The sequence below is a fragment of the Canis aureus genome, chromosome 1, assembly GCF_053574225.1.
Source record: "Canis aureus isolate CA01 chromosome 1, VMU_Caureus_v.1.0, whole genome shotgun sequence".
Taxonomy (NCBI): domain Eukaryota; kingdom Metazoa; phylum Chordata; class Mammalia; order Carnivora; family Canidae; genus Canis; species Canis aureus.
Window position 1 is genome coordinate 81,830,148 of NC_135611.1, and position 25,293 is coordinate 81,855,440.

General features: G+C 45.2%; 1 protein-coding gene across 1 annotated transcript in view; it reads left to right on the top strand.

The window, feature by feature from the left end:
• Positions 1–25,293, top strand: part of LOC144318865 (guanine nucleotide-binding protein subunit alpha-14) — a 184,958-nt gene that overhangs the window by 158,047 nt on the left and 1,618 nt on the right. Inside the window, exons 3-6 of the mRNA XM_077906305.1 lie at positions 16,917–17,071; positions 19,491–19,619; positions 21,665–21,794; positions 24,819–24,972. Of these exons, the coding sequence (XP_077762431.1) occupies positions 16,917–17,071; positions 19,491–19,619; positions 21,665–21,794; positions 24,819–24,972 (568 nt within the window). The remainder of the gene's footprint in view (positions 1–16,916; positions 17,072–19,490; positions 19,620–21,664; positions 21,795–24,818; positions 24,973–25,293) is intronic.

Here is a 25,293-nt window from a genome sequence, read left to right on the forward strand (position 1 = left end):
TGTGTCTCATGTTCCTGTCCAGGCAGGGAGGAGGGGGTATCTGATCACTATGAGGCACACACAAGGAATTTCTAGATTTATGCCTGGGCCTAAACTTGGCTTTTAGAGAGAGACAGAGAGATGTCCAGATAAGGCTCTGGTCAGGATCATTGGAAGAACCTTCTTAATGTTCGTCCTTCAGCCTTGGATGTACTTGCCTGACTGGTGCTGCTGAACTTAAGAAGCTGGCATTTCCCTGCTTTTGCATTTGTTGAAAACCTACTTTTTTGGGGGGAGGGGATGAATCTTCTTTATTTTTTAGAGTTGCCTTAAAGAAACTCCCTCCCTTCCCCCTTCACTGGCTTCTCCTGAATGTCTGCAGTGCCCCAGGGAGAATATGGGGACTGTCCACTCAAGGGCCAGCCTGCTTGTCTTAGATTGGAGGGTTTCTGGAAACATCTGGCTGTTGGTCCCAGGCTGGTCAGCACAGCGTAGACTGTACAAAAACAGACCGCAGAATATCACATCTCAAGACACTAGCACGTAATAAAATAGCCCACTTAAGGGAGTCACGAAGGAAAACAAAACAAAAACAAAACAAAACAAAACAAAAAAAAGGAAACATTCTCTAAATTTGGGGAAAAGGAGTCGGAATCAGAATCAATTCCGGCTTTTTCCACTGGGTGGTGTTTTTGTTGTATTTTATGGTAGGCTTCCAAGTCTCAGGCCAGGTCCACAATCCAAAAGAAAATTCTGAAGACGTGGCGGGGGGGTTTTCCTCAGTGGGATTCTCATGCTTTTTACACTAAATAAGTAGGGTTTTTGTTCAGAGGATTCTTTCTCCATGTCCTGTACACTGGTTACCATTGTTCCTGCATAGATGTGAAATTTCTTGTCATGGTTGTAGACGCAGACCTGGCCTCCTACCCGGCAAAGAGTGAGTGCTTCACAATTACACGGCCACTGACTCAATGAATGAGGTGGTTAGGTTCTTGGACGCACTTAATTAGACACTACCCATCTACACCTGGGCTCGGCAGTCAGTTTCTGTAAAGGGTCAGAGAGTAAGAATTTTAGGCTTCGTGGGCCATACGGGCTCTGTCACAACAAGTCCCCGCTGCTGGCCTGGTTGTGAAATCAGCCAGTGCGACGGGCCGAGGCTGTGTTCCTGCTGAGCTCCACTTACACAACCGGGCAGAGCCGGATTTGGCCCCGGGCTGGAGTTTACCCTGATTTATTACCCAAGTACATGTAGCCCCCCACCCCCCAAACCTTGAGAGATCACTGTGGTGAAGGGATTCTGAGAATGTGTGAGGCAGAGAGGGTGCTAGGCGTTCACGGAGGAGCAAAGCACTTGTTACCTTTCCTGTGAGGGGGTCTGCAGACGGTGGGTGGCGGTGGGCGGTATCTTTTGGTCTAGGGCCAGGCCCTGCCTCTCTATTCTCTCTCCTTATGCTACTCTGCCTTTCCCTGCAGGTCGTGGCCTTCCCAACATCCAGGACCTGGCCACAGTCATTCTGGCTTTATCTGGGAGCACCTGGGTGGAGAGTGGCATGGATGCTGCTGGGCCTCCCATCAGGTTCCGCAGATGGGTGCAGGCCTGGAGGAGACAATTCTTCCTCTTGAGAATGTGAACTGTCTCTCCACACAATTTTGATGTGCTAAAAAATACCTAAAAGAACTTCTCTCAACTGGGGCAGGGTGGCCAGGAACAAGATGGTGACAGGAACCAAAAAAAAAAAAAAAATCCCATCTTGCTGCATAATACAGGCCCCTGGACACATGCAGTTAACCTGGCATCAAAACAAGTGATTTTTCTGAGAGTAGCTTCCATTGGCCGAACATACTTATTCTTGTTCAGAGGGAAGGCCTCCAGATGCCACTGGTAAATTCTCCCCGAATATGTACAGCTACCCTAGGACCTGAGGGGGTTCGGATGCTTTCCAAAGCATCTCCGGGGAAAAATGCCATGTAAAAGTTGATACAGCAAAGAGCTGGCCTGGTCCACACCCTCTCACAGTGCTGTCTTTGGCAAGGGTTCGAGAGTCCACATTTATGCAGGAAGGGGATACAGCAGCCCCCTTCTCTTTACAAATATCAGGCCACCCTGGTGGGAAACGTTAGCTCATCCCCTCCCTCATTCCCTCATCCTCAGTTGAAATCTCTCCTTTTGTCTGCTAGCCTTTGTGTGGGGATCTCATGTGGTTTCCACACAACAGGCAAAGCTGTATGCTGAAATCTTCAAGGGCAGGGTCACGGTCCTTTTTACATTCCCAGATGGCAGGTCTGGATCTAACATGGAGCAGGTGTGGGATACTGTGCCCTGAAAGATGACCGAGTCTGGCTGCCGGAGCCCAGCTGAGTTTGGGGCGTTTTGGTCACCCTAACTGAGACCTACACCACTATCACCATCTGAACCTGAGGTTAGAGGGGATTTTGCCCTTAAAAAGAATTGAATGGACCAGAATGGAAGATTCTGTGCATCAATTTGGGTTTGATCAGGAAATCAGTCACTCAGAGTGATGTGGAATAATGGATTTACTGTCAGGATTTCACTGAATGTGACTTGTGGTGCTTTGAAGAATGTGCTAGAAGGCTATTCCGTCTACTATCTGGTGGTTGGTTAGCAGGGCTGGCAGTAGGGCAGGAGAAATGGATGTGAAGCAGGCAGAGCAAAGACAAACCAAACCCATGAAGGCAAAATGGAAGCCCAGAGGGACGAACTGGAACGTGCATGTGTCTCTCACCATCTCTATGTTGACAGCGCAGGTGATTGTAGGAGAAGCTGCCATCCTTTGCCTTGGGCCAATACATAGCTCTAGGCTAACTTCGCTATGGAGGAGCTGCCCCAGGATTTGGAGAAGCCGTAGGAGAAGCTCCAAGCTGGAGCTGGGGTGCCAAGGGCCCAGCTGCTGCCCACACCACTGAAGTTGAGCAGAGGAGCAGTCACAGCGCGGATTGAAGCAGAGCTCTGACCTTGAGAGCAGAATGGCTGTGTTTCACCTCCGATTCCCAAAGCTCTTTCAGATTCCTCTTGTGGCCAAACCTAACCCAGAATCGTACAAAGAAGGGAGTGCTGGGAAATATCGTTACAGCTGAGCCAAGTTGACACAGCACAAGGCCACAGATTGCATCTCTCAACTGTATCATTAACACTCATTGTACCTACAGATGTTTGTGCCAAAGTAATTTATCGCAGGAGCCTTTGCAAAGAGCCTTTTTAGTGAAACTCACTCAAGTTTTGACTGACAGGAAAAGATAAAGTAACTTGGCCTTTTGTGCTAACACTCTGTGGCCAGTGAATTCTGTTACTTATTTTTGTTGGAAAAAAAAGATGAGGAGAAAGAGGAAGACAAATATTGGAGTAGAAATAAAGACTTCTTTTGAATTTTGAATTGAGTTAGGAAAGCTTAATTTCCATTCTGAGTGTGGTGGAAGATTTCTTCTCTACAAGGAGAACTCTGGGTTCTCTGGGTAGGTTTAGACCACGGGTGAATTATTCAAGTGCCTGCACAGTGAGTGGGGTGTCCTGATGGCAACAGTGGCCAATGGAAAATATGTGCCTGCAGGAGCCAAGAGTTGCCAAAGGAGCTGGAATTGGATCAAAAAAGCTGGACAGCCAAATTTTTATGTGAAATCTTAGTAAGAGTCATTTTGAAAATATTCCAGGTGTCTTGAAAGAAGCATATGTTCTACAGTTTCATTGAATATAGGACTCAACATGTGTCCCTGAGGTCAAATTTACTGACCATTATGTTTGAATTGACTGTATCTTTACTGATTTTTTTTCAATGTTATCAGTTACTGACTGAGTTATGTTAAAATTTCCTGTAAGATAAGAAACAAGCATTGGCAAGGATGTGGAGAAAAAGGAACCCTCATGCACTGTTGGTGGGAATGCAAACTGGTGCAGCCACTATGGAAAACAGTGAGGAAGTTCCTTAAAAAATTAAAAGTAGAATTACTATTTGGTCCAGTAATTGCACTACTGGGTACTTACCCAAGGAATATGGACACACTACAGTTGACTGCAGCATTATTTGCAATAGCCAGATTATGACTATTGATACCCCTGTATCTATCTGATAGATGAATGGGTAAATAAGATGTGGTACACATACACCCTGGAATATACCATGGAGTATTGCTTAGCCATAACAAGAGTGAAGTCTTACCATTTGCAACAATGTAGATGGAGCTAAAGTGTATAATGCCAAGTGAAATAAGTCAGAGAAAAAAAATCACATGATTTCCCTCATATGTGGAATTTAAGAAACAAAGCAAAGAAGCAAAGGAAAAAGACAAATGCAAACTAAGAAACAGACTCTTAACTAGAGAGAACAAACTAAGGGTCATCAGAGGGGAGGGGGGTGGGGGAATGGGTGACATAGGTGATGGGGATTAAGGAGGGCATTTGTCATGACAAGCACTGAGTAATGTATAGAATTGTTGAATTACTACATTGTATACCTGAAACTAATATAACTATGTTAACTATACTGGAATCAAAATGAAAAAAAAACTTAAAAAATTTCCTGTAAGATTTGTCTCCTTTGCCATTTAGGTCTAAGAAATTTTGCCCTATCTAGTTTGAGCCTATGTTATTAATAACATAGAACTTTAAAATTGTTCTTTCTTTCTTTTTTTTGAGATTTTTAAAAAAGATTTTTAAAATTTATTTATTCATGAGGACAGAGAGAGAGAGAGAGGCAGAGACACAGGCAGAGGGAGAACCAGGCTCCATGCAGGGAGCCTGATGTGGGACTCGATCCCCGGTCTCCAGGTTCAGGCCCTGGACCGAAGGCGGCGCTAAACCACTGAGCCACCTGGGCTGCCCTTGTTATTTCTTTCTAACCCTTTTTCTCATTTAAAATATTCCTATCTCTCAATTAGACACTGAAACAAACTGAGGTTCGCTGGAGGGGAGGTGGGTGGCAGGACAGGAGAACTGGGTGACGGGCATTAAGGAGGACACGTGATGTGATGAGCACTGGCTGTTATATGCAACTGATAAATCCCTAACCTCTTCCTCTGGAACCTCTATGCTTGGTTATTTTTGTCCGTGTGGTGGACACATGTGAAAAAATAATTTGAGGGTAAGGAAGATATTATCTTCTCGACTCCAAAAAAGAATTTCTATTTCTTCTGCCAGGTGTCTGGGGATATTCCATTCTGATTGTGATGAGTTCATGCTGATTTGCAACCCCCTAACGGCTACCCTTTGGGGTCCCAACTCAGAACCGGAGGGCTTCTGAGGGCCTTTGGCTCTTGCTAACCTTTGAATTTCAATCCCTAGTCCCGTGACCTTGAAAAAGGAGCTGCTCCACCTTGGTACTACCCCTTCCAGAATAAGCAGAAGCCCCCGCGAGAAAGGCTTCTCAAATGCTGGGTCAGCTGTTTAGATGCCATTCTTCCCTATCTGTATTCTGCCCAGGAATTATTTACTATTTCATTAGTTTTATGATATTTCCAGGTGTATTTTTGAAAATACTTTATCATTTCTAGCTGTCCATAGTGGAAGACTTGATCCAAATTTCCTAGTTGTCCTTTACCAGAAATAGAAGTTTCTCATCTTTCTTTCTTTCTCTTTCTTTCTTTCTTTCTTTCTTTCTTTCTTTCTTTCTTTCTTTCTTTCTTTCTTTCTTTCTTTCTTTCTTTTTCTATAGAAAAAATTCTGTCTTGGGGTACCTGGGTGGCTCAGTGGTTGAGTGTCTGCCTTTGGCTCAGGTTGTGATCCCGGGGCCCTGGGATCGAGTCTCGCATCAGGCTCTCCTCAGAGAGCCTGCTTCTCCCTCTGCCTCTGTCTCTGCCTCTCTCTCCATGTCTCTCATGAATAAATGAATAAATTCATTCTTTAAAAAAAGAAAAAAATTCTGTCTAGCATAATTGACTGGCATTTTCTTTATAACACAATGTTTGAGATGCTTTAAAAACTGATCGTAATGGAGCATTTAAATTTTACTTCATAGTTTTTGTTTAATATTTTGTTTAATATGTAGGTGCAACTCTGGATTTTGATGTAGATGCCAAAACTAGCGGTGATTGTACAAAAATCAGCAATACTATGTTACAGGGAACTTTCCTTTTAATCATACATTTTATTTTAATCTTGTCACAAAATTTGTAAAGTTCACAGGAGCCACGTATGACAGTAGACGCTTGAACTATTACTAGATTTTTATTGTACAGAATATATTAGTATACATCTTATCGAAAATGCTTGAATATCTGACAAAAGAACTCTGGCTCCCAGAAGAATCTGCCATAGTTAGTAAGAAAGTCAGTCTTACAGAGAAAGCTCTGGGCCTCGCAGCCCTGGGAGGTTAATGGTGTAAGGAGCTCTCCCAGTAAGAATCTGGCAGAGAACAAGGCTGCCCGCTGGGCCCTGAATTCCAGCCAGAGGGGCTTGCTGGGCTCCACAGGGACTGTCACCCAGGCAGCCATGGATCCATGCGTGAAAGTAGCAAGGCGCCTCTTCATGAGCAGCTTCTTTCATGGTCACCCTGGGAATTTCTGAGTGAAACACACATGTAGGACATCTGTTTTCTATATTCCTCTTTCAGAGCAGTGAAAATGGTGGTTTTGTTTGAGAAAGAAAAAGAAGGAATGCCAAATAGGAACTCAGTGTTTAGGAAACTGGTCATGTTTCTTCATCTACTGAATAGCTCCTATAATACTCTTTTGAGATTTTTCTTTTTTTTTTTAAGATTTTATTTATTTAGTCATGAAAGACACACAGAGAGAGAGGCAGAGACACAAGCAGAGAGAGAAGCAGGCTCCATGCAGGGAGCCCGACGTGGGACTCGATTCTGGGACTGCGGGATCATGCCCTGGGCCGAAGGCAGGCACTCAACCACTGAGCCACCCAGGTGTCCCTCTTTTTTTTTTTTTTTTTTTTTAATGAAACAAATGTGTTAGGCAATTTCAGCTCAATATGCTACTCTAACCTAGGACCCTCCTACAAACTACAAAGCCATTTTATTCACCTGCTGCCTGGACATCTCCACTTAAATGTTGGCCACTTTAAACTCAGCATGTCCCCTACACAAGTTGTAACACTTCCCTAAACCTGATTCTCTTCTGACTTCTCTTCTCCTCTTTTCATGAGATGAAGTCAAGGTTTTTATTTTATTATTGGAGTATAGTCGGCACACAATGTTACATTGGTTGCAGGTGCACAGTGTAGTGATTTGTCAAGTCTGCATGTTATGTTCTGCCAAATGTGGCAACTACCTGTCACCATACACCACTGTTACAATACCATTGACCACATGCCTTGTGCTGCGCCTTTCATTCTCATGACTTATTCATTCCTTAACTGGACACCTTTATCTCTCATTCCCCTTGACCCATTTTGCTCGTTCCTCCAGCCCCTCTTCTCAGGTAACCATCAGTTTGTTCCCTGTATTTACAAATCTGTTTCTGCTTTTTGTTTGTGTTGTTTCTTTAGATTCCACCCATAAGTAAGATCATAGTATTTGTCTTTTTCTGTTTGACTTACTTAGCACGATACCCTTTAGGTCCATCCATATGGTTGGTTGCAAATGACAAGATCTCATCCTTTTTATGGCTGAATAACACTCCATTGTATATGTAGATCACATCTACTTTATCCATTCTTCTATCGATGGATGCTTAGGTTGCTTCCATATCTTAGCTATTGTAAATAATACTACAGTTAACATTGGAGTGCATTTATCTTTTTGAATTAGTGTTTTTATTTTCTTGGGTAATTACATTTTAGTAGAATTACTAGATCATGTGGTATTTTTATTTTTAAAATTATGGGGAGGGCAGCCCGGGTGGCCCAGCGGTTTAGCGCCGCCTGCAGTCCAGGGCGTGATCCTGGAGACCCAGGATCGAATCCCACGTCGGGCTCCCTGAATGGAGCCTGCTTCTCCCTCTGCCTGTCTCTGCCCCTCTCTGTGACTCTCATGAATAAGTAAATAAAATCTTTAAAAAAGTAATAAAATAAAATAAAATTATGGGGAAGCTCCATACTATTTTTATAGTGACTGCACCAGTTTGCATCCCCACCAACAATGCACAAGATTCTTTCTCTTTCCTCTACATCCTCAACAACACTTGTTATTTGTCTTTTTGAGTCTAGCCATTCTAATGGGTGTAAAGTAATACTTCATTGTGGTTTGATTTGCATTTTCCTGGTGATTAGTGATGTTGAGCATCTTTTCGTGTGTCTGCTGGCCATTTGTATATCTTTTTTGAAAAAAAAATCTATTCAGGTATTCTCATTTTTTAGTCAGATTACTTGTTTTTTGGTATTGAGTTATATAAGTTCTTTATCTATTTTGGATGCTAACCTCCTATTGGATATATCATTTGCAAATATCTTCTCTCATTCAGTGGATTGCCCTTTTGTTTTACCAATGGGTTCCTTCCTTATGCCAAAGCTTTTTATTTTGGTGTAGTCCCAATAGGTTAATTTTACTTCTATTTCTCTTGCCTGAAGAGACATGTCTAGAAAAATGTTGCTAAGGTCATTGTCAAAGAGATTGCACCTGTGATTTCTTCTATGATGTTTATGGTTTCAGGTGTCACATTTAGGTTTTTAATCCATTTTAAATTTATGTAAAGTGTAAGAAAGGGGTCCAGATTCATATTTTTTCATGTAGTAGTCCAGTTTTTCCAACCCCACGTATTGAAGGGACTATATTTTCCCATTGCATATTCCTGCCTTTTTTGGTCATAGATTAATTGACCCTATTAGCAGGGGTTTATTTCTGGGCTTTCTACTGTGTTTCATTGATCTATGTGTCTGTTTTTGGGTCAATACCATACATACTGTTTTGATTATCCCAGGTTTGTAGTATATCTCAAAATCTGAGATTGTGATACCAGCTTTGTTCTTTTTCAAGATTGCTTTGTCTATTCTGGGTCTTTTGTAATTCAATACAAATCTGTGGGGAAAAAATGCTGTTTGTATTTTCAGAGGAATTGCATTAAATGCATAGGTTGCTTTGCGTAGTATGGACATTTTAACAATATTCTTTAAATTCATGATCATGGAATATCTTTTTTATTTGTGTCATCCTTAATTTATCTTATCATTGTTTTAGAGTTTTCAGAATATAGGTCTCTCACTGCCTTGGTTAAGTTTATTCCTAGGTATTTTATTCTTTCTGGCACAATTATGAATGGCATTTTTTCTCAATTTCTCTTTCTACGACCTTGTTGTTAGCATATAGAAACACAACCAATTTCTGTGTATTAAGTTTGCATCTTGCCACTTTACTGAATGTACTTATTCTAATAGTTTTTGATGGAGTCTTTAGGGCTTTCTATATACAGTATCATGTCCTCTGCAAATAGTTGTGCTTCTTTCTTGCCAATTTGGATACCTTTTCTTTTTCTTGCCTGATTGCTATGGCTAGGATTTCCAGTAGTATGTTCAATGAAAGTGGTGAAAGTGGACATCCTTGTTTTGTTTCTAATCTTAGAGAAACACTCTCAGTTTTTCACCATTGAGTATATTGTTAGCTGTGGGTTTTTATATGTGGCCTTTATTACGTTGAGGTATGTTCCCTCTAAACTTACGTAATTGAGAATTTTTATCATGAATAGATATTGACTTTTATCAAATGCCTTTTTTGCCTCTAATGAGGTTATATTATTTTTATCCCTCATTTTGTTAATGATTGATTTTTGAATATGAATCATCTTTGCATCCCCAAGATAAATCCACTTGATTCTGGCAAATGATCCATTTAATGTATTGTTGAATGTGATTTGCTGTTTTGCTGAGGGTGTTTGAAACTGTTCATCAAGGATATTGACCTGTAAGTTTTTTTGTTTTGCTTTGTTTGTTTTGTTTTGTTTTGTAAGATCTTTCTCTGGTTTTGGTATCAGAGTAATGCTGGCTTTGTAGAATGTATTTGAAAACTTCCTCTTCTATTTTTTAGAATAGCTAAAGGAGAATGGGTATTATTTTTAAATGTTTGGTAGAGTTTACCTGTGAATCCATCTGGTCCTGAAGTTTTGTTTGTTGGGAGTTTTTTGATTACTGGTTCAATTTCATTGGGTAATTGATCTGTTCAGATTTTTTATTTCTTCCTGAATTCAGTTTTGGAAGATTGTATGTTTCAAGGAATTTATCCGTTTCTCCTAGGTTGTCCAATTTGTTGGCATGTAATTTGTCATAGTATTCTCTTATAATCCTTTGTATATCTATGGTGTTGGTTGTGTTCTGATTTTATTCATGTTCTCTTTTTTTTTCCTGCAGCTAGCTAAATGTTTATCAATTGTGTTTATCTTCAAAGAATCAACTCTTAGTTTCACTGATCTTTTCTATTATATTTTTTTAGTCTCTATTTCATTGATTTCTGCTTTGATCTTTACTATTTTCTTCCGTATACTAAACTTTTTATTTCTTATTCTTTTCCTAGTTCCTTTAGGGTAAAGTTAGGTTGTTTATTTGAGCTTTTTCTTGTTTCTTGAGGTAGATCTATATTGATGTATATTACCCCTTTAGAACTGGTTTTGCTGTGTCCCAGAGATTTTGGACTGTTGTGTTTTCATTTTCAACTGTCTCTATGCATTTTTTTGATTTCCTCTTTGATTTCTCTTCATTGACCCATTAGCAATTTAGTAGCATATTGTTTAGCCTCCATGTATTTTTTTTTCCTTTTTTTCCTTGGTTGATTTCTAATTTCATACTGTTGTGGTTAGAAAATATGCATGATATGCATTTACTCATAAATTTAATGAGACTTGTTTTGTAGCCTAACTTGTGATCTCTCCTAGAGAATTATTCATGCTCACTTGAAAAGAACGTGTTTTTTTTGTTGTTTTGGATGGAATATTTTGTGTATATCTGTTAAGTCCATCTGGTCTAGTGTATCATTGAAAGAAACTGTTTCCTTATTGATTTCCTGCTTGGATGATCTCTCCTTTGATGTAAGTGAGGCATTAAAGTCATCTATTATTGTATTACTGTCCTATTCTTCCTTTATGTCTGTTAATATTTGCTTTATATATTTAGGCACTCCAATATTAAGTGCATATATATTTATAATTGTTTTATCCCCTTTTTGGATTGATGTTTTTATTATTATGTAGTGCCCTGGTCTCTTACTAAAACAAAACAGTGTTTGTTTTAAAATCTATTTTGTCCAGGGGCACTTGGATGGCTCTTTTGGGTGGCCAACTCTTGATTCTGGCTCAGGTCATGATCTCATGGCTGTGGGATCAAGCCTTGCATCAGGCTCCATACTCAGAGCAGAGTCTGCTTGAGAATCTCCCTCTCCATCTGCCCCTCCCCCTTGCTTATGTGTGTGTGTGTGTGTTTTTTTTTTTTGCGTGTGTTCTATCTTTAAAATAAATAAATCTTTAAAAAATAAAATCTATTTTGTCTGATATAGGTATTACTACCTCAGGTTTTTCATTCCACTTTTATTTTCGGGGAATATCTTTTCCCATCCTTTCATTTTCAGTTTATATGTGTCTTTAGGTCTGGAGTCTCTTGTAGGTAGAATATAGATAGGTCATATTTTTAAAAATCTATTTCACCCTGCTGTGTCTTTTGATTGAAGCATTTATACAATTTATATTTAAATTAATTATTGATAGGTATGTACTTATTGCCATTGTGTTAACTTTTCTGGTTGATTTGTGAGTCTCTGTTCCTTTCTTCTCTTCTTGCTAATGATTGATGACTGTCTATGGTGTCATGTTTGGATTTCTTTCTCTTTATTTTTTGTGTATCATAAGTTTTGGGTTTGTGATTACCATGAAGTTCATATATAGTAGCCTAAGTATATAGCAGTCTGTATTAAGTTGATGGTCATGTAAGTTCAAACACACTGTAAAAGACCCTTTTTACTTACTCCTCCATGTTTTATGTATATGTTGTCATACTTTACATCTTTTAATTCATAATTTTCTTCTTCTTTTGGCCTTTACCACTTAAAGAAGCCCCTTTAACATTTGTTGTAAGGCTAGCTTAGTGGTGATTAACTCCTTTAACTTTTGTCTGGGAAATTAGTTATGTCTCCTTTTAATTCTAAATGATAATCTTATGGATAGAGTATTCTTAACTGTAGGGTTTTTTCCTTTCAACTCTTTGAATATATATGCCACTTCTGGCCCGCAAAGTTTCTGCTAAAAAAAAAATAATCAGCTAATAGTTTTAGGGGGTTTCCCCTTTTTGCTTTTCTCTTGATGCTTTTAAAATTCTTTTTCTTTAACTTTTGACACTTAATATATTATGGGCCTCCTTGGGTTCATTTCATTGAAAACTCTGTGCTTTCTGAAACTGGGTATCTGTTTCCTTCCCCAGGTTAAGGAAGTTATCTATTATTTCTTCACTACGTTTTCTCCCCCTTTTTGTCTCTTTTCTCCTTCTCAGACCTGTATAATACAAATGTTTTTCACTCAATGTTTTCTAAGTGATCCCTTAAACTATCTTCATTTTAAAATTCCTTTTTCTTTGTGCTCTTCAGTTTAGGTGCTTTCCATGACTCTGTCTTCCTGATTGCTGGCTGAGCCGTTCTTCTGTATCTGCTAATCTGTTGTTGATTCCCTCAAGTGTATTTTTTATTTGTTATTGTGTTCTTCAACTTCAATTGGTTCTTTATATTTTCTCTTTGGTTCTTTATATTTTCTCTTTGTTGAAGCTCTTACTGAAATCTTCCACTCTTCTCTCTAGTCCAGCAGGCATCTTTATGATCATTAGTTTAAATTCTTCATCAGGCATTTTGTTTATTTCTGTTTTATTTAGTTCTTTTCCTGTGCTTTTGTCTTGTTCTTTCATCTGGCACATATTCCTCTGCTTCCCTGTGTTGGTTGATTTTCTGTGTTTGTTTCTCTGAATTAGGCAGAACAGCTACTTCTGAACTTGCAGGAATGGTCTTGTGTATGGTCATGCCTTATGTAGACTGTGTGTGCCTTGGGACTTGGGCTGGCTCGTGGGAGCTGTGTCTGGTGTGTGCTTGGGGTCCTGGGGCCCTCCTTACTGGAGTGCCATGGTAAGATGGCCAGAGCTATCCCAGGGCTGTCCACACAGAGGGCACCTAGGCAGGACAGCAGTAGCTGAAATGGGTGGAAGCCAGGCTGGCCTGGAGTGCTCAGAGGAGTGGGCACCCTGGTGGGATAACTGGGCTGAGGATGGCAACTTGCTGGGGTGTTCTGGGGCTCTTTGTGCACACAGCACCCTGAAGGGTAAACAAAGGCAGGATGGGGGCCAGGAGTCTCAGGCTGCTCCAGTCACAGGGTGCCTTGGTGGGGCAGCTGGAATGGAGACAGGCACAGGGGACAGAGTGTCTCAGGGTGCTTAGCACAGGGGCTGTATTGGTGGGGGAATTGGAGGCAAAGCAGACATGAGCCAGGAGGTCCAAGAGTGCTCTGGGATGGGGGTGGCCTAGCAAGCCACCTGGGGCCAAGGTGGAGCAAGTCTGGTGTGTTCTAGTGTGCTTCATGCCTGGGTCACCTTGATGCGATGGCTGGAGCTGTGGGGGGTGCTGACTCGAGGTGCCCTGGTGGGCACCATGCTGGAGCTGCCTTGGTGGGAGCAGCTACGCCTGGGGTGGGCTAGCGGCCTGGGGCTCCCTGAGTAGCAGGGTGGCCATGCCCTCTGGACTCTGCTCCTGTCTGGATATGAAAGTGGAGGGCAAATATTACCTGTGGTCACCACCCCTCCCACCTAGAGAGAGTTCCAACAGTTCTGCTGTTTTGTGGAGGCTGGATCTTTTATAACTAGTTGTTCTTTCAAAGTACAGTTTTTTTCTGTGCTCCAGGGCAGATAATTGCTCCTGGTCCCCCAGTACTACCTCTCCCCACTGCAGTTGGCAGCGTCGGGGTGGGCTTCCCCTCATTAATGTGTCTCTGTCTCTCTTGCTGTTCTCTACATGGCCTCGCTAGCCTTTGTTGTGCAGAAGCCGTCCAGTCAGCTGTCAATTTTTTGTTTCTTTATTTTGTTTTGTTCTAAGTAGGTTCGACACCCAGCATGGAGCCCAGTGTGGAGCCCAATGTGGGGCTTGAACTCACGACCCCGAGATCAATACCTGAGCTGAGATCAATAGTTGGATGCTTCATTGACTAAGTCACCCAGGTGCCCCAGCCCTTGGTTTTTCATCAGGAGTAGTTGCTCTATAAATAGGTGTAGGTTTAGAGTGGCCTGCAGGACTTGATTTTGGGGTCCTCCTGCCATCGCCATTTTAGACTGTCAGCTCAAGGAGCCAGTCTCACACAACACGACACTTGTTCCCACATCCAGAAGGAGCCTCTGTTCTGACGCTGTGCGCTCTCCAGGAGCTTCGAACATGCTCATCCAACTGCCCATGGTCCTGCTGTGCATGAAAGTATTTAGCCAAGCCACAGGGAAATAGGCACAAAACCCCACTTTCTGTAACACACAGACGTCATTCACAGTGTACAGAAGTCATTCCATATACCAGTTGCATTTATTTAAAGACAGGTCACTCTCTTCCTCACTCCTCCCTGCCCATCATAATATTTTTTCCTGGAATGATCTTTGGGGCCTCAGCTGTGCCACTTGCCCTACCAGCCCTCTGCATATTTTTGTCAGGCCATTCTGGATTTGGGTGACAAAATGACTCCTGACCACAGAACATTTCCAGAGAGAGAGATCACAGAGAGGCAAGTCAATGCATTATGTGACCCTAGATGGGGCAGAGGAGAGACATTAAGGGGACAATGGACACACTTGGGATAAGGTTTCAAGAAGCGATTACATTATTGTGTCTGTGTTAGTTTCTGGGTTTTGGTCATTATCCTATGATGTTATGGTCCACTGTCCCATTTTTAGGAAATCACACCAAAGTCTTGAGTGGTAAAGAGGCATTGTGTCTGCAACTTCCTCTCAAATACTTCAGGCAGAAGGTCTTTGTGTACATGTGTGCCTGGCACACATTTGGCGGGATGGGATGGATGATAAGGCATGGTCATAAACTGTCAACATTTGGGCCATCCTGAAAGGCACAGAGGAACTCTTGTACCATTTCTCCCACATTTTTGTGAGTATTAAATTATTTCAAAATAAAAAGAACCATCTTGACAGGTAGGTGAGACCTAGCTGGGAGAACTCTAAATGTGGAATATGTACGTCTAGGCTCCTTGAATTCAGTTGGTTCCAAACTCAGATCCTAATTGTTGGGTTTCTAAGGATACTGAGGTCTACTGCAAGTCAGAGTCCCTCCATACCCTTTGGGGTCCTTAGACATCCCAAAGGCACTAGGAGAACTCAGGGTCCTTATTCCCCATCCAGGGTACTTCCCACTAACCCATTATGCCAAGAGCTGTTGGAGATTCTACAGCTGGGATCCTCTCCCTGCCAATGATCCCACAGTCCAGGGGAAGAGTTTATATCCACTCTTGATGGGTAGTGGTACAAAGCCATGTGGACTTCATCACAACCCTCCTTTCTAGCCCCAGAGTGGAGTAAATCTCTACGATCTCCCTTTTCTCCAGCTTCCTGTTGGATTGTTAATGAGGATGAATAATGCAAGATATGAGCAACTTTTCAGGGAGTACCATATACACATGTGCAGATCACAGCTGCCAAACAGATGCTTTGCCGACTCACAGCTGCTGGCAAATAGCCAGCTCTGTGTGATGTCATTGCCCTGAGATGTGGCAAGGTGGGGGAGCAGAGGAGGGCCGAATTCCTCTCTCTGTCTCAGCAGGATTCTCTTGTCTGTGCAACTTGCAGCCAAGGGATGGGATGTGGGATCTCTGTGGCCAACACACAGACATGCTGAGGATGTAAGGTAATCATACTATTTTCATTACCTTGGGTTTGGCAAGATTTCTGGCCCCATGCTAACCTGACATCGATTAAATGAGATAATGTGTATACACCTCTTGGCACACAGGAAGTGGGCAATAAATGATAACTGATATAATAGTAATAATTACAGCAATAATCTTAAGTGCTGTAATAATGGAGCAGTAGTATTAGAGCAATAGTTATTTAATGGGAGTAATAATAAATATAATATTATGACAATCATTGGCATTGGGGGTTGAAATGGGAGTGGCTTTCCACATCTTTTTTTTTTTTTTTTTTTTTAAGATTTTATTAATTTGAGGGATGCGTGGGTGATCCTGGAGTCCCAGGATCAAGTCCCACATCAGGCTCCCCACAGGGAGCCTGCTTCTCCCTCGGCCTGTGTCTCTGCTTTTCTGTGTCTCATGAATAAGTAAATAAAGTCTTTTTAAAAAAGATTTATTTATTTGAGAGAGAGAGAGAATGAGCACAAGCAGGGGAGCAGGAGAGGGAAAAGCAGACTCCCTGCTGAGCTGGGAGCCCCACACAGGACTTGATTTCAGGACCCCGGGATCCTGGCCTGAGCCGAAGGCAGATGCTCAGCTACTGAGATGCTCACCCGGGTGCCTGGAAAGGGGTTTTATCAGTGATGTATGACGATAAATGAGCAGACTGAATGGGAACTCTCTGTACTTTCTTAGTCTTGCTGTGAACTAAAACTGATGTAATAAGGAATAGACTCTACTAAGTTATTTCTAAAAAAAAGAAGAGAGGAGAAAGCAAGCCGAGCGACACACCTGGCTGGCGATGCTAGTGTCGGTCTGTTCTCGGGGGCGAGGCTCGCGCTTCCCGCTGCGCCGAGGTGGGTGCACGCGCCAGGACAAGGAAAGTGGTTACCTCCACGTTGCCCTGCCGCTATGCTGACCTTCAAAGGACACTGACGCCCCATTGCCCTTGGGTTTCTCTGTTCACATGTGGGTGTTGGGTGCTGGTGGGACGGGCCGGTCTGGGTGAAGCGGCCGCGTCGCCTGCACCGGCGATGGCTGCAGCTGCGAGGCGGGGGGACGGACTGGGGGACGGGGGGACGGGGGGACGGAGATCTAACCTAGTCCACAGGCCGGGGGCCTTGTCCCCGGGTCACCACGGGGCGCTCCGTCGTCTCCGCCCAATGCAAGGTTCTCTCTCCTTCGCGTAGGAAAATGCGCAGCTCATCAGAGAGGTGGAAGTGGACAAGGTGGTGGCCCTCTCCGGGGAGCAGGTGGAGGCCATCAAGCAGCTGTGGCGGGACCCGGGGATCCAGGAGTGCTACGACAGGAGGAGGGAGTACCAGCTGTCCGACTCCGCCAAGTAGTGAGTACGCGGCGCGCCCCCGGGGAGCCTGGCCCCCAAGATGCTGCCCGCTGGGGCCCAGCCGGCTGCCTCCAAAACTGGGCGCGGGGCGAGGGGCGCGGGGCGCGGGGCGGCGTCGCCCTCGGGCTCCGGGGTGCCTCGCCGCGGCCTGAGCACCGGGGCCGCCCCACATCTCCGTCCTTCGCCCTTCTCCACGCCTCTGTCTTTTTCACTGAGAAGCTCCATCAAACGTGGGGTCCCTTTAAGGGGCCTCATCTCATTTGGGGCGCTGAAATCTTCTGACTTGAAGTCGGACGGCCGCTGCCCCTGGCTCCCTGGCTCCGGCCTTCCTCCTCCTCCTCTCCCCTCGGCCTTCGGCGCCCGCGGGATCAGCCGCGCTCCCACCTGACCTCAGACTCGAGACCCGCGGAGCCCGAGGCCGCGGCGGTGGCCGATCCGGTGCTGCCCTCTCGTGGGCAACACGGGTTCCGCAGGCGCGGCGCGGGGAGGCCGCCCAGGCCGCGAGCCCTCCCTTTGCTTGTCGACGCCCCGGGAAGGCCTACACCCTGTCTTTTTGATTCACAAAGCTCTAGCCTCAAATCCTTGCTCCCTAAGGTAAAATGAAATAGATGGGCCTGCGTGCACACGGAGGTCACAGAATTTGGTTGCTTTAAGAATTTCTGGAGGCAGTGCGTCCTTCCGCTAGGTCACTGGACAAACGGATGGGTCGTGCCCCTTCGTGAAGAGGCGATTCTCCCTGCTTCTGCAGCTCGGCTCTTCCCCCGTTGCCCCGCGTCCTCTCGCATCCTCTGTGGGCCCCAGAATCCCACCCCCTTCCCTTTGGGGGTTGCCCTCGGGGCTGGTGTGGGTACGTGGGTCACCCCAGTCGTCCCAACACGGCAGTGGGCAGGAGGGAAACCTGCGCTCTCACCTGCAGTTTCAGTGGCCTCCCTTTGCTGCTAGTGCCAGGCTGAGTGGGCTTTTTTGTTCGAATATTTTATTTATTCAAGAGAGACACACACACAGAGAGAGAGAGGCAGAGGCACAGGCAGAGGGAGAAGCAGGCCCCTTGCAGGGAGCCCGACGTGGGACTCGATCCCGGGTCTCCAGGATCGCGCCCTGGGCTGCAGGCGGCGCTAGACCGCCGAGCCCCGCGGGCGGCCCCCAGGCCGAGTGTTTAGTGCCATTGACCCGGGCTTGGCACGACAGGTCTGAGTGCGGGAACCTCTCGGTGCAGCAGAGCAGCCAAGTGGCAACAGGAAGTAGCAAGCCGGGGAAGTGCTGGGTCAGCTCCGGAGAGAGCCGAGAAGGAAGGCAGCGTCCCGGGGAGGGCGGGGGGGGGGGGGTGGGGGGCTGCCCTGGCCCTGCGGAGCGAGAGGCCGCTCCAGGTCGGCGAGGGCTGCCGGGCGGGTCCTGGGGACTGGCCGGGGCCCCCGCTGGAGATCCGTTTGCAAGAGCCCCGCTGGACCCGCTGGAGATTCAGGGGAGCCCAGAAATCCGGGGCTAGTGCCCTGAGGGGAACGTGGGCAACGGCTGGGGGCCGAGCTGCGGCGGAGCCAGGGGCCCTCGGACACCCAGCGGTGCCCGAGCCGAGCGGCGGAGTCCAGGGCGGCCTCCCCAGCCGGCACCTGCTGCGCCCCCTGCCTGCACCCCCGGGCTCCCCGACATGCCACCTGCGGCCCCGCAGCCCTGGGAGGCGGCGAGGCCAAGCCTCCTGTGCGGGACGCCCTGGGTCACCAACCCCGTCACTGGCCAGGGCCGAGGCTACAGTTCTTCTACTCAGAAACGGCTTTTATAAGATCTTACAGTTAAGAGATAAAACAAAGTGTATTCTCCTTTTACTGCAGAAAAAGTGATTTGTTTTCAGCTTAGGCGTTTAATAGGCAGCCAAAAATAATCCGAGACAAGTTTTGGCTTAGTTTAGATGTGTAATTTCCCAACAAGCCGTCAACTTTTTCTTGTTGTTTTGAAGGGACTTTGAATTGGCCTGTTTTATACCCTCGGATTCTCATAGAAACTAAAATTCGTTGAGCAAAGCCTTCAGGAACAGCATCTACTTTCTATAATGTTGGGGGATGGGGGTGAGTGTTGGGAGGGGGGAGGCAGCTGAGAGGTCAGAGACCCCACCCCAACATCCTTTCCTTCTGACCTGCTGGGTCCCTCACCGGCTGGGGAGAGAGAAAGCTTAGAGCTGCGTGAAGACATGGCCTGACTCATAGATTTCCCGGAGGCCTCATGGAAGCTCCTGATCCATATCCTCTCCCCAACACTCATAGCTGGGGTGGACAGACCCGGTCCAGAGCCACCTCTCCAGAAAGGCACTGATGGAATCCACGAAGCCGAGTGGGGGCACTGTGAGTTGGGGTGTCTCCCCTGGAGTGGGATGGTCGTTTCTCCCATTTCTAAAATGAGTCTTGGGCTTGGCTGTCTGATATCCCAGTTACCTGACGGACATTGACCGGATCGCCATGCCATCATTCGTGCCAACACAGCAAGACGTGCTTCGTGTCCGAGTGCCCACAACTGGCATCATCGAGTATCCGTTTGACTTGGAAAACATCATCTTTCGGTAAGACATTGGAATGTGTGTGGCCTTGGTAGCCCCCAAATGGATTCTTTTTTCTTAAGATTTTATTTATTTATTCATGAGAGACACACACAGAGAGGCAGAGGGAGAAGCTGGCTCCATGCAGGGAGCCGGATGTGGGACTCGATCCCAGGACTCCAGGATCAGACCCTGAGCTGAAGGCAGGCGCTAAACTGCTGAGCCACCCCGACGTCCCTCACCAAATGGATTCTTAAGTGCGTTATTCCTAAAGTGGTCTGTCTCATAGAGCCATAGGGCGCTCTCCATCATGCAATGTTTAGAACTACAAGAGGACTCAAGTCCTAGAATGGAGAGGAACTCACCTTAGAACAGAAGTCTCCTTACTGAAGTCTGGAATGACCCTTATGTGTAAGACACACACACTTCCGTAACTATGAGTTGAAATACTGATGTCTTTTCCCTAAACTTGAATATTTCTCTTCCCTTAGAGTCCCTTCTCTAACATTTATCTGTTAAGAAAAAACAAAGAATCAGTACAAAAAGTGTATTAAAAATTACATTATATGTGTGTGTGTATATATGCTACACATATATGTACACTACTGCCAAAAGTGTATGAATTTCCACATACAAATATAAGAAGTACTTTTAGGATGACTTTAGTAGATCTTCACTGCATTTAATTATGGCACAGAGTGAAGGACATGGTACAGAGGCACAGCACTTTCAAAGCATTTTCGTATTTCGTTCCCCTGCTCATCAGTTATTATGTTATGCTTTTCTAGTCAAGATGATGCAGGTCCGATCCTGCCATGCTGGATTCTGTCTGTAAACCCCGTTCCATCTCAGGGCTTCCGGAGCACTGTGGCACTGGGGAGTCCTCTGGTTGAGCCACTTGGAAGTCCACATGTGGGTGCCCATGAATTTATGACATTGACCTTTTTCAGAATCGGCGAGGCTTGCTGCTTCCAAAACCTGGCTCTTCTGGGCAGCCTTGGTGGCAGCGGTTTAGCACCGCCTTCAGCCCAGAGCAGGATCCTGGAGACCTGGGATCGAGTCCCACGTCGGGCTCCCTGCATGGAGCCTGCTTCTCCCTCTGCTTGTGCCTCTGCCTCTCTCTCTCTCTCTCTCTCTCTCTCTCTGTCTCTCATGAATAAATAAATAAAATCTTTAAACAAAACAAAACCTGGTTCTGGTCCACAGATGTATTATTCTCTTTGGCCCCCTTGCTGTTCTCTAAGCAGCTTTTGAGCCAGTCTTAGAACTGGTCCATTGTGCTTACAGCATTTGATATTTAGCTCCTCTTGAAAGGTTGAGGGTCTGGTCGCGGTGTGCCTGCACTTCTGTTCAGCAGCGGTTGGCTGCAGCTCCATACCAGTCAGCCCTCCAGAGGGGGTCCCTAGCATTCTCGAAGGTGCCTACTTGACCATTTCCATGAACTGCCTGCCTCCTGGAGCATTGGAGCTTACGAGCCATCTTTGGGCTGTGATTCTCTCTAGTCTTTCCCAAAGCCCGGGCTAAAGCCTTTGGATTGCCATACAGGACAGAGGAAACTTGCAGCTCCTTGTAGGCCAGAAGGGGTAGCATCCATGTAATGCAGAAAGGATTCATGGGTAAATCTGAGGAGTGGTGAAAAATGGGCAGGGTGAGGGCCTGGAGGCAGCCGGTGGACCTGGAGGATTGCCCGCCTCTCTGTCCCTCGCATGTCTAGTGTCCTGGCACTCTACAGTGGTTGGAGCGACACCTAGGTGGATGCTTGTGCTTTCTGTCTGGACCAATGCAGCAGCTTCCAAACCAGTGTCCCTGAGCAGGCTCCCCGCGAGTGACCTCTGCTGCTCTCTTCAGTAACTTCACTTACATTCTGTGCTTCCTTTGCTAGGAAACACCTAGGGTTCCTCTCTGCCAAAGGGAGTGGTGCTCACACACTTGCATCTTAAGACCCCCTTTCACTCAAAAAATTATTGAGGACCCTAACGAGTGTTGATTTCTACAATATAATGATTCCTGTCCTTTTTCTCCAAAGAGCCATGTATGCCGACCTTTGAAATGCTGTTTCTATCCAACAGGATGGTAGATGTTGGTGGCCAGCGATCTGAAAGACGGAAGTGGATTCATTGCTTTGAGAGTGTCACCTCCATAATTTTTTTGGTTGCTCTGAGTGAATATGACCAGGTCCTGGCTGAGTGTGACAATGAGGTATGCTTGTAGCTATGGAAAACAAAGACCTGTTTCTGCAGTTTGCAAAAAGCCAGCCGCTCTGGCATTAGACTCTTGTATAGGTTAAACTGTCTTACTATTTGAAGTGTAGTCTATGGAGTAGTAGTAGCACCAGCATCATTTGGGTGCTTGTTAGAAATGCGTGCCTAGTCAATCGACCCACACTGAATAATTCAGAACTTGTATTTTAACAAGATTCCGGTAATTCAAATACACATGGAAGTTTGAGAATTGCTGGCCTGGAAACCTGGTTCTGAAAGTTAGATACACACTAGAATTCCCAGGGGATCTTTTTTTTTTTTTTTTTTTTTAATTTTATCTATTTATTCATGAGAGACACACAGAGAGAGGCAGAAACAGAGGGAGAAGCAGATTCCCTGCAGGGAGCCCGATGTGGGACTTGATCCCAGGACCCCGGGATCACACCCTGAGCCGAAGGCAGATGCTCAACTGCTGAGCCACTCAGGTTCCCTCCTGGGGGATGTTTAAGAGGAACCTGGCACGTGGGTCCTGATATAGTTGGGGTGGGTGTGGGCTGAGCCTGGGATCTAATCTCCTATATTGCCAAGGGTGGAACCACTCAAAAGCATTGGTTCTCAGCCTTGGCTACATATTGGAATCCCCTGGGGAATTTTAAAAACAGACCATCTTTTGGACCTCACAGTAGGGACTTGTGTTTCCTAGGTTTGAATCGGGGGTGTCTTCTCTAAGCCCCTTGGGGGTGCTAATGGACAGCCAAAGTTGAGCAGTACTATTTCTAAGAAGTATCTGAGAACAGGCTTCCCAGTCCATGGTGCTCCCAAGTTAGGTCCCTAACTGAGTTGGGTGGGGAGTGGAGCCAGGTGCTTAGATCTGGCCTGACCCCCCTGGTCAGGCATTCTGTGTCCTCTGCAGAGCCGCCGTAGTGCTAGCTGCATGGAATGGCATTAACCCTATCTGCCCAGAAAGTGAGAAGAGCCATCATTCTCACTTCTTTGTGAGGTGGGGCTGCATTCTGTGGGATACCATCGGCCTCCCCTGGTCTTTTCCTTACCCTTCACGAGATATCCTGACCTCATAGAAAGATGTCTCTCTTGCTTCTAGGTGGTGGGTAGTAAACCAGTAAAGAACGCTGCCCAGGATTAGGCAGTCACCATGACCAAATTACATCTTGTATTTCTTGAGAGCAGGCTTTTCTCTGAGGAGCAGAGTTACATTAGCTAATTAGTGGAGGATTAACCCATTTACTGGTGTCTATAGCAATCTTGGCTGCCACCCAGCTCTTCCAGGGGAGACACTTAAAAAAAAAAAAAAGTAAAGGCATCAAGTTATCAATATGAAAAATGAGCTCCAAATTCGTCTCAGGATTAATGATGTTTCTCGGGAAACTCAGAGGACTATTCAGGTGGGCAAGGGACCAGTGCCTCAGCCCAGTATGCTTAGAAATTAGACATTTTCTCTTCTCTTAAAAATTTGGAGAAAAATTCTTCTTCAGACTTGCCCTCCTGGGTGTAGATACGTGGTGTCCACTCATGGGGCTGTCCAGGAATGGTTTCTTCATTTACAGTTGACCATTAGACAACACAGGTTTGAACTTACACATGGGCTTTTTTCCCCCCTAAATATGGTACAGTACACGCATTTTCCTTATGATTTTCTTCATATATATATGTATGTATATATATTTATCACCAGCTTACTTTAGTGTAAGAACATGGATGTAATATCTGTACTGTATAAAATATGTGGGAACCAGTTGTTATTGGTGAGACTTCTGGTCAGCGGTAGGCTATTAGTAGTTAAGCTTTTGGGGGAGTCAAAAGTTATATGCACATTTTCAGCTGGTCAGCACCCCCACTCCTGCATTGTTCAAGGGTCAACTGTGCTGTAGTTCCTTGGAGATCATTACTGATCATAATTTTTTTAAAAGCTTTAAAAAACAACTGAAGGGTTACCTCTCTGGTAATAAATCCCATCTTAATTGACAAAAATGTACTAAATAGGAGAATGAGCCTCGGTATGCAGAAGTTGCAGGGAAACAGATTTATCGCAAGTCCCTCTGGAGTGGGTGTGCAAGGCTTTCATGTTTTTGCCTGATCTCTTCCCTCTATAAAGTTCTTGTTTCTTTACTCAGGTGTGCCTGGCTGGCTCAATCATATGCTCAGGTGGGGCATATGACTCTTGATCTCAGGGTCAGAGTTAACTCAGATCTCAGAGTTAAAGCCCCACGTTGGGGCTAGAGCTTACTTATAAAATATTTATTAAAAAATACTTCAGAGCAGAGTGCAATCTAGAACAATTATTGTCAACCAGAGATTTGTATGTGCCCTGTCCAACCTCTCTAAATTAAGAACCTTTGATATATTCTTGCCAATGTCTACTGTTAAGAAATTTTTAGTTTTTCTACATAATTTTGACCAGGTCGTACTATTACATAGGCTTGGGACATGATTTAAATTTGTGAACAATAGTATGCTCATCCATAAAGTGGGGACCCTGCTCCCCTAGTAGACCTCGCCTGTATTACCCACCTGTGACACGTGGCTGGAGCAGGCACCCAATAGCGTTAGTGCCTTGCTCTGTGTGACCAACTACTGTGGGCAGTGGCTGTGCTGGAGAAGCCTTCCTCTCGTGGTCTGGAAGCCCCTCCCCAGTTAAAGCGGTGTCTCTGGTCTAAGTTATGCACTTCCCCCACTTAGTAACCCCCATAATTAAATAGAAAACTTTTGACAAATATGGGTATGAACCTTTTTCCATTTTATGTGTTTATTTGGGGGTGCTGCTGCAGAACAGATCCAGAAGGGGTGATAAGAGCCAAGTGGGGAGTCAGGGGGAATAGAAATAGGCTATATAATAGAAGCACCTGGTGTCCTGGGGGGCCCTTTGTGCTCACCTGCTCCAGCAGACAGTGGTGTGGAGCTGGCAGCTAGGGGAGGGGACACATGGTGGAACCAGCCCTTTGGCCTGTTGCTTCCAAAGTTTGTTTTTTCTTTATTAACCCTAAGTTCCTTGTTTCTCACTTAGAACCGCATGGAAGAAAGCAAAGCCTTATTTAAAACCATTATTACCTACCCCTGGTTTCTGAACTCATCTGTGATTTTGTTCTTAAATAAGAAGGATCTTTTGGAGGAGAAAATCATGTACTCTCATCTAATTAGCTACTTTCCAGAATACACAGGTGAGTAAATGTCCCTGCTGCCCGCCCTGGCACTCAGCCAGCAATATTTACAGGGCCCCAGGGGTCTCTGCCTCTAACAGACTTTCTCACAGGAGTTCCAGGTACGTCCCTCTTCTTTCGCCTCAGCATCTCCACACGTGCCAAACCCATTAGTGAACTCTTTGTCCTCCAAGACCCAGCTCAGGCACATCCTTTTTGGGAGCGGGTGGGGAGTCCTGCTCATGCTCCCCGTGCTCGCTTGGCCTTCACTCCGTAGTGCTGTGTGTGCAGCTTCTGAGGCAGAGGCTGTGCTTGGTCTATCTTTGCCTCCCAGACCCTGTC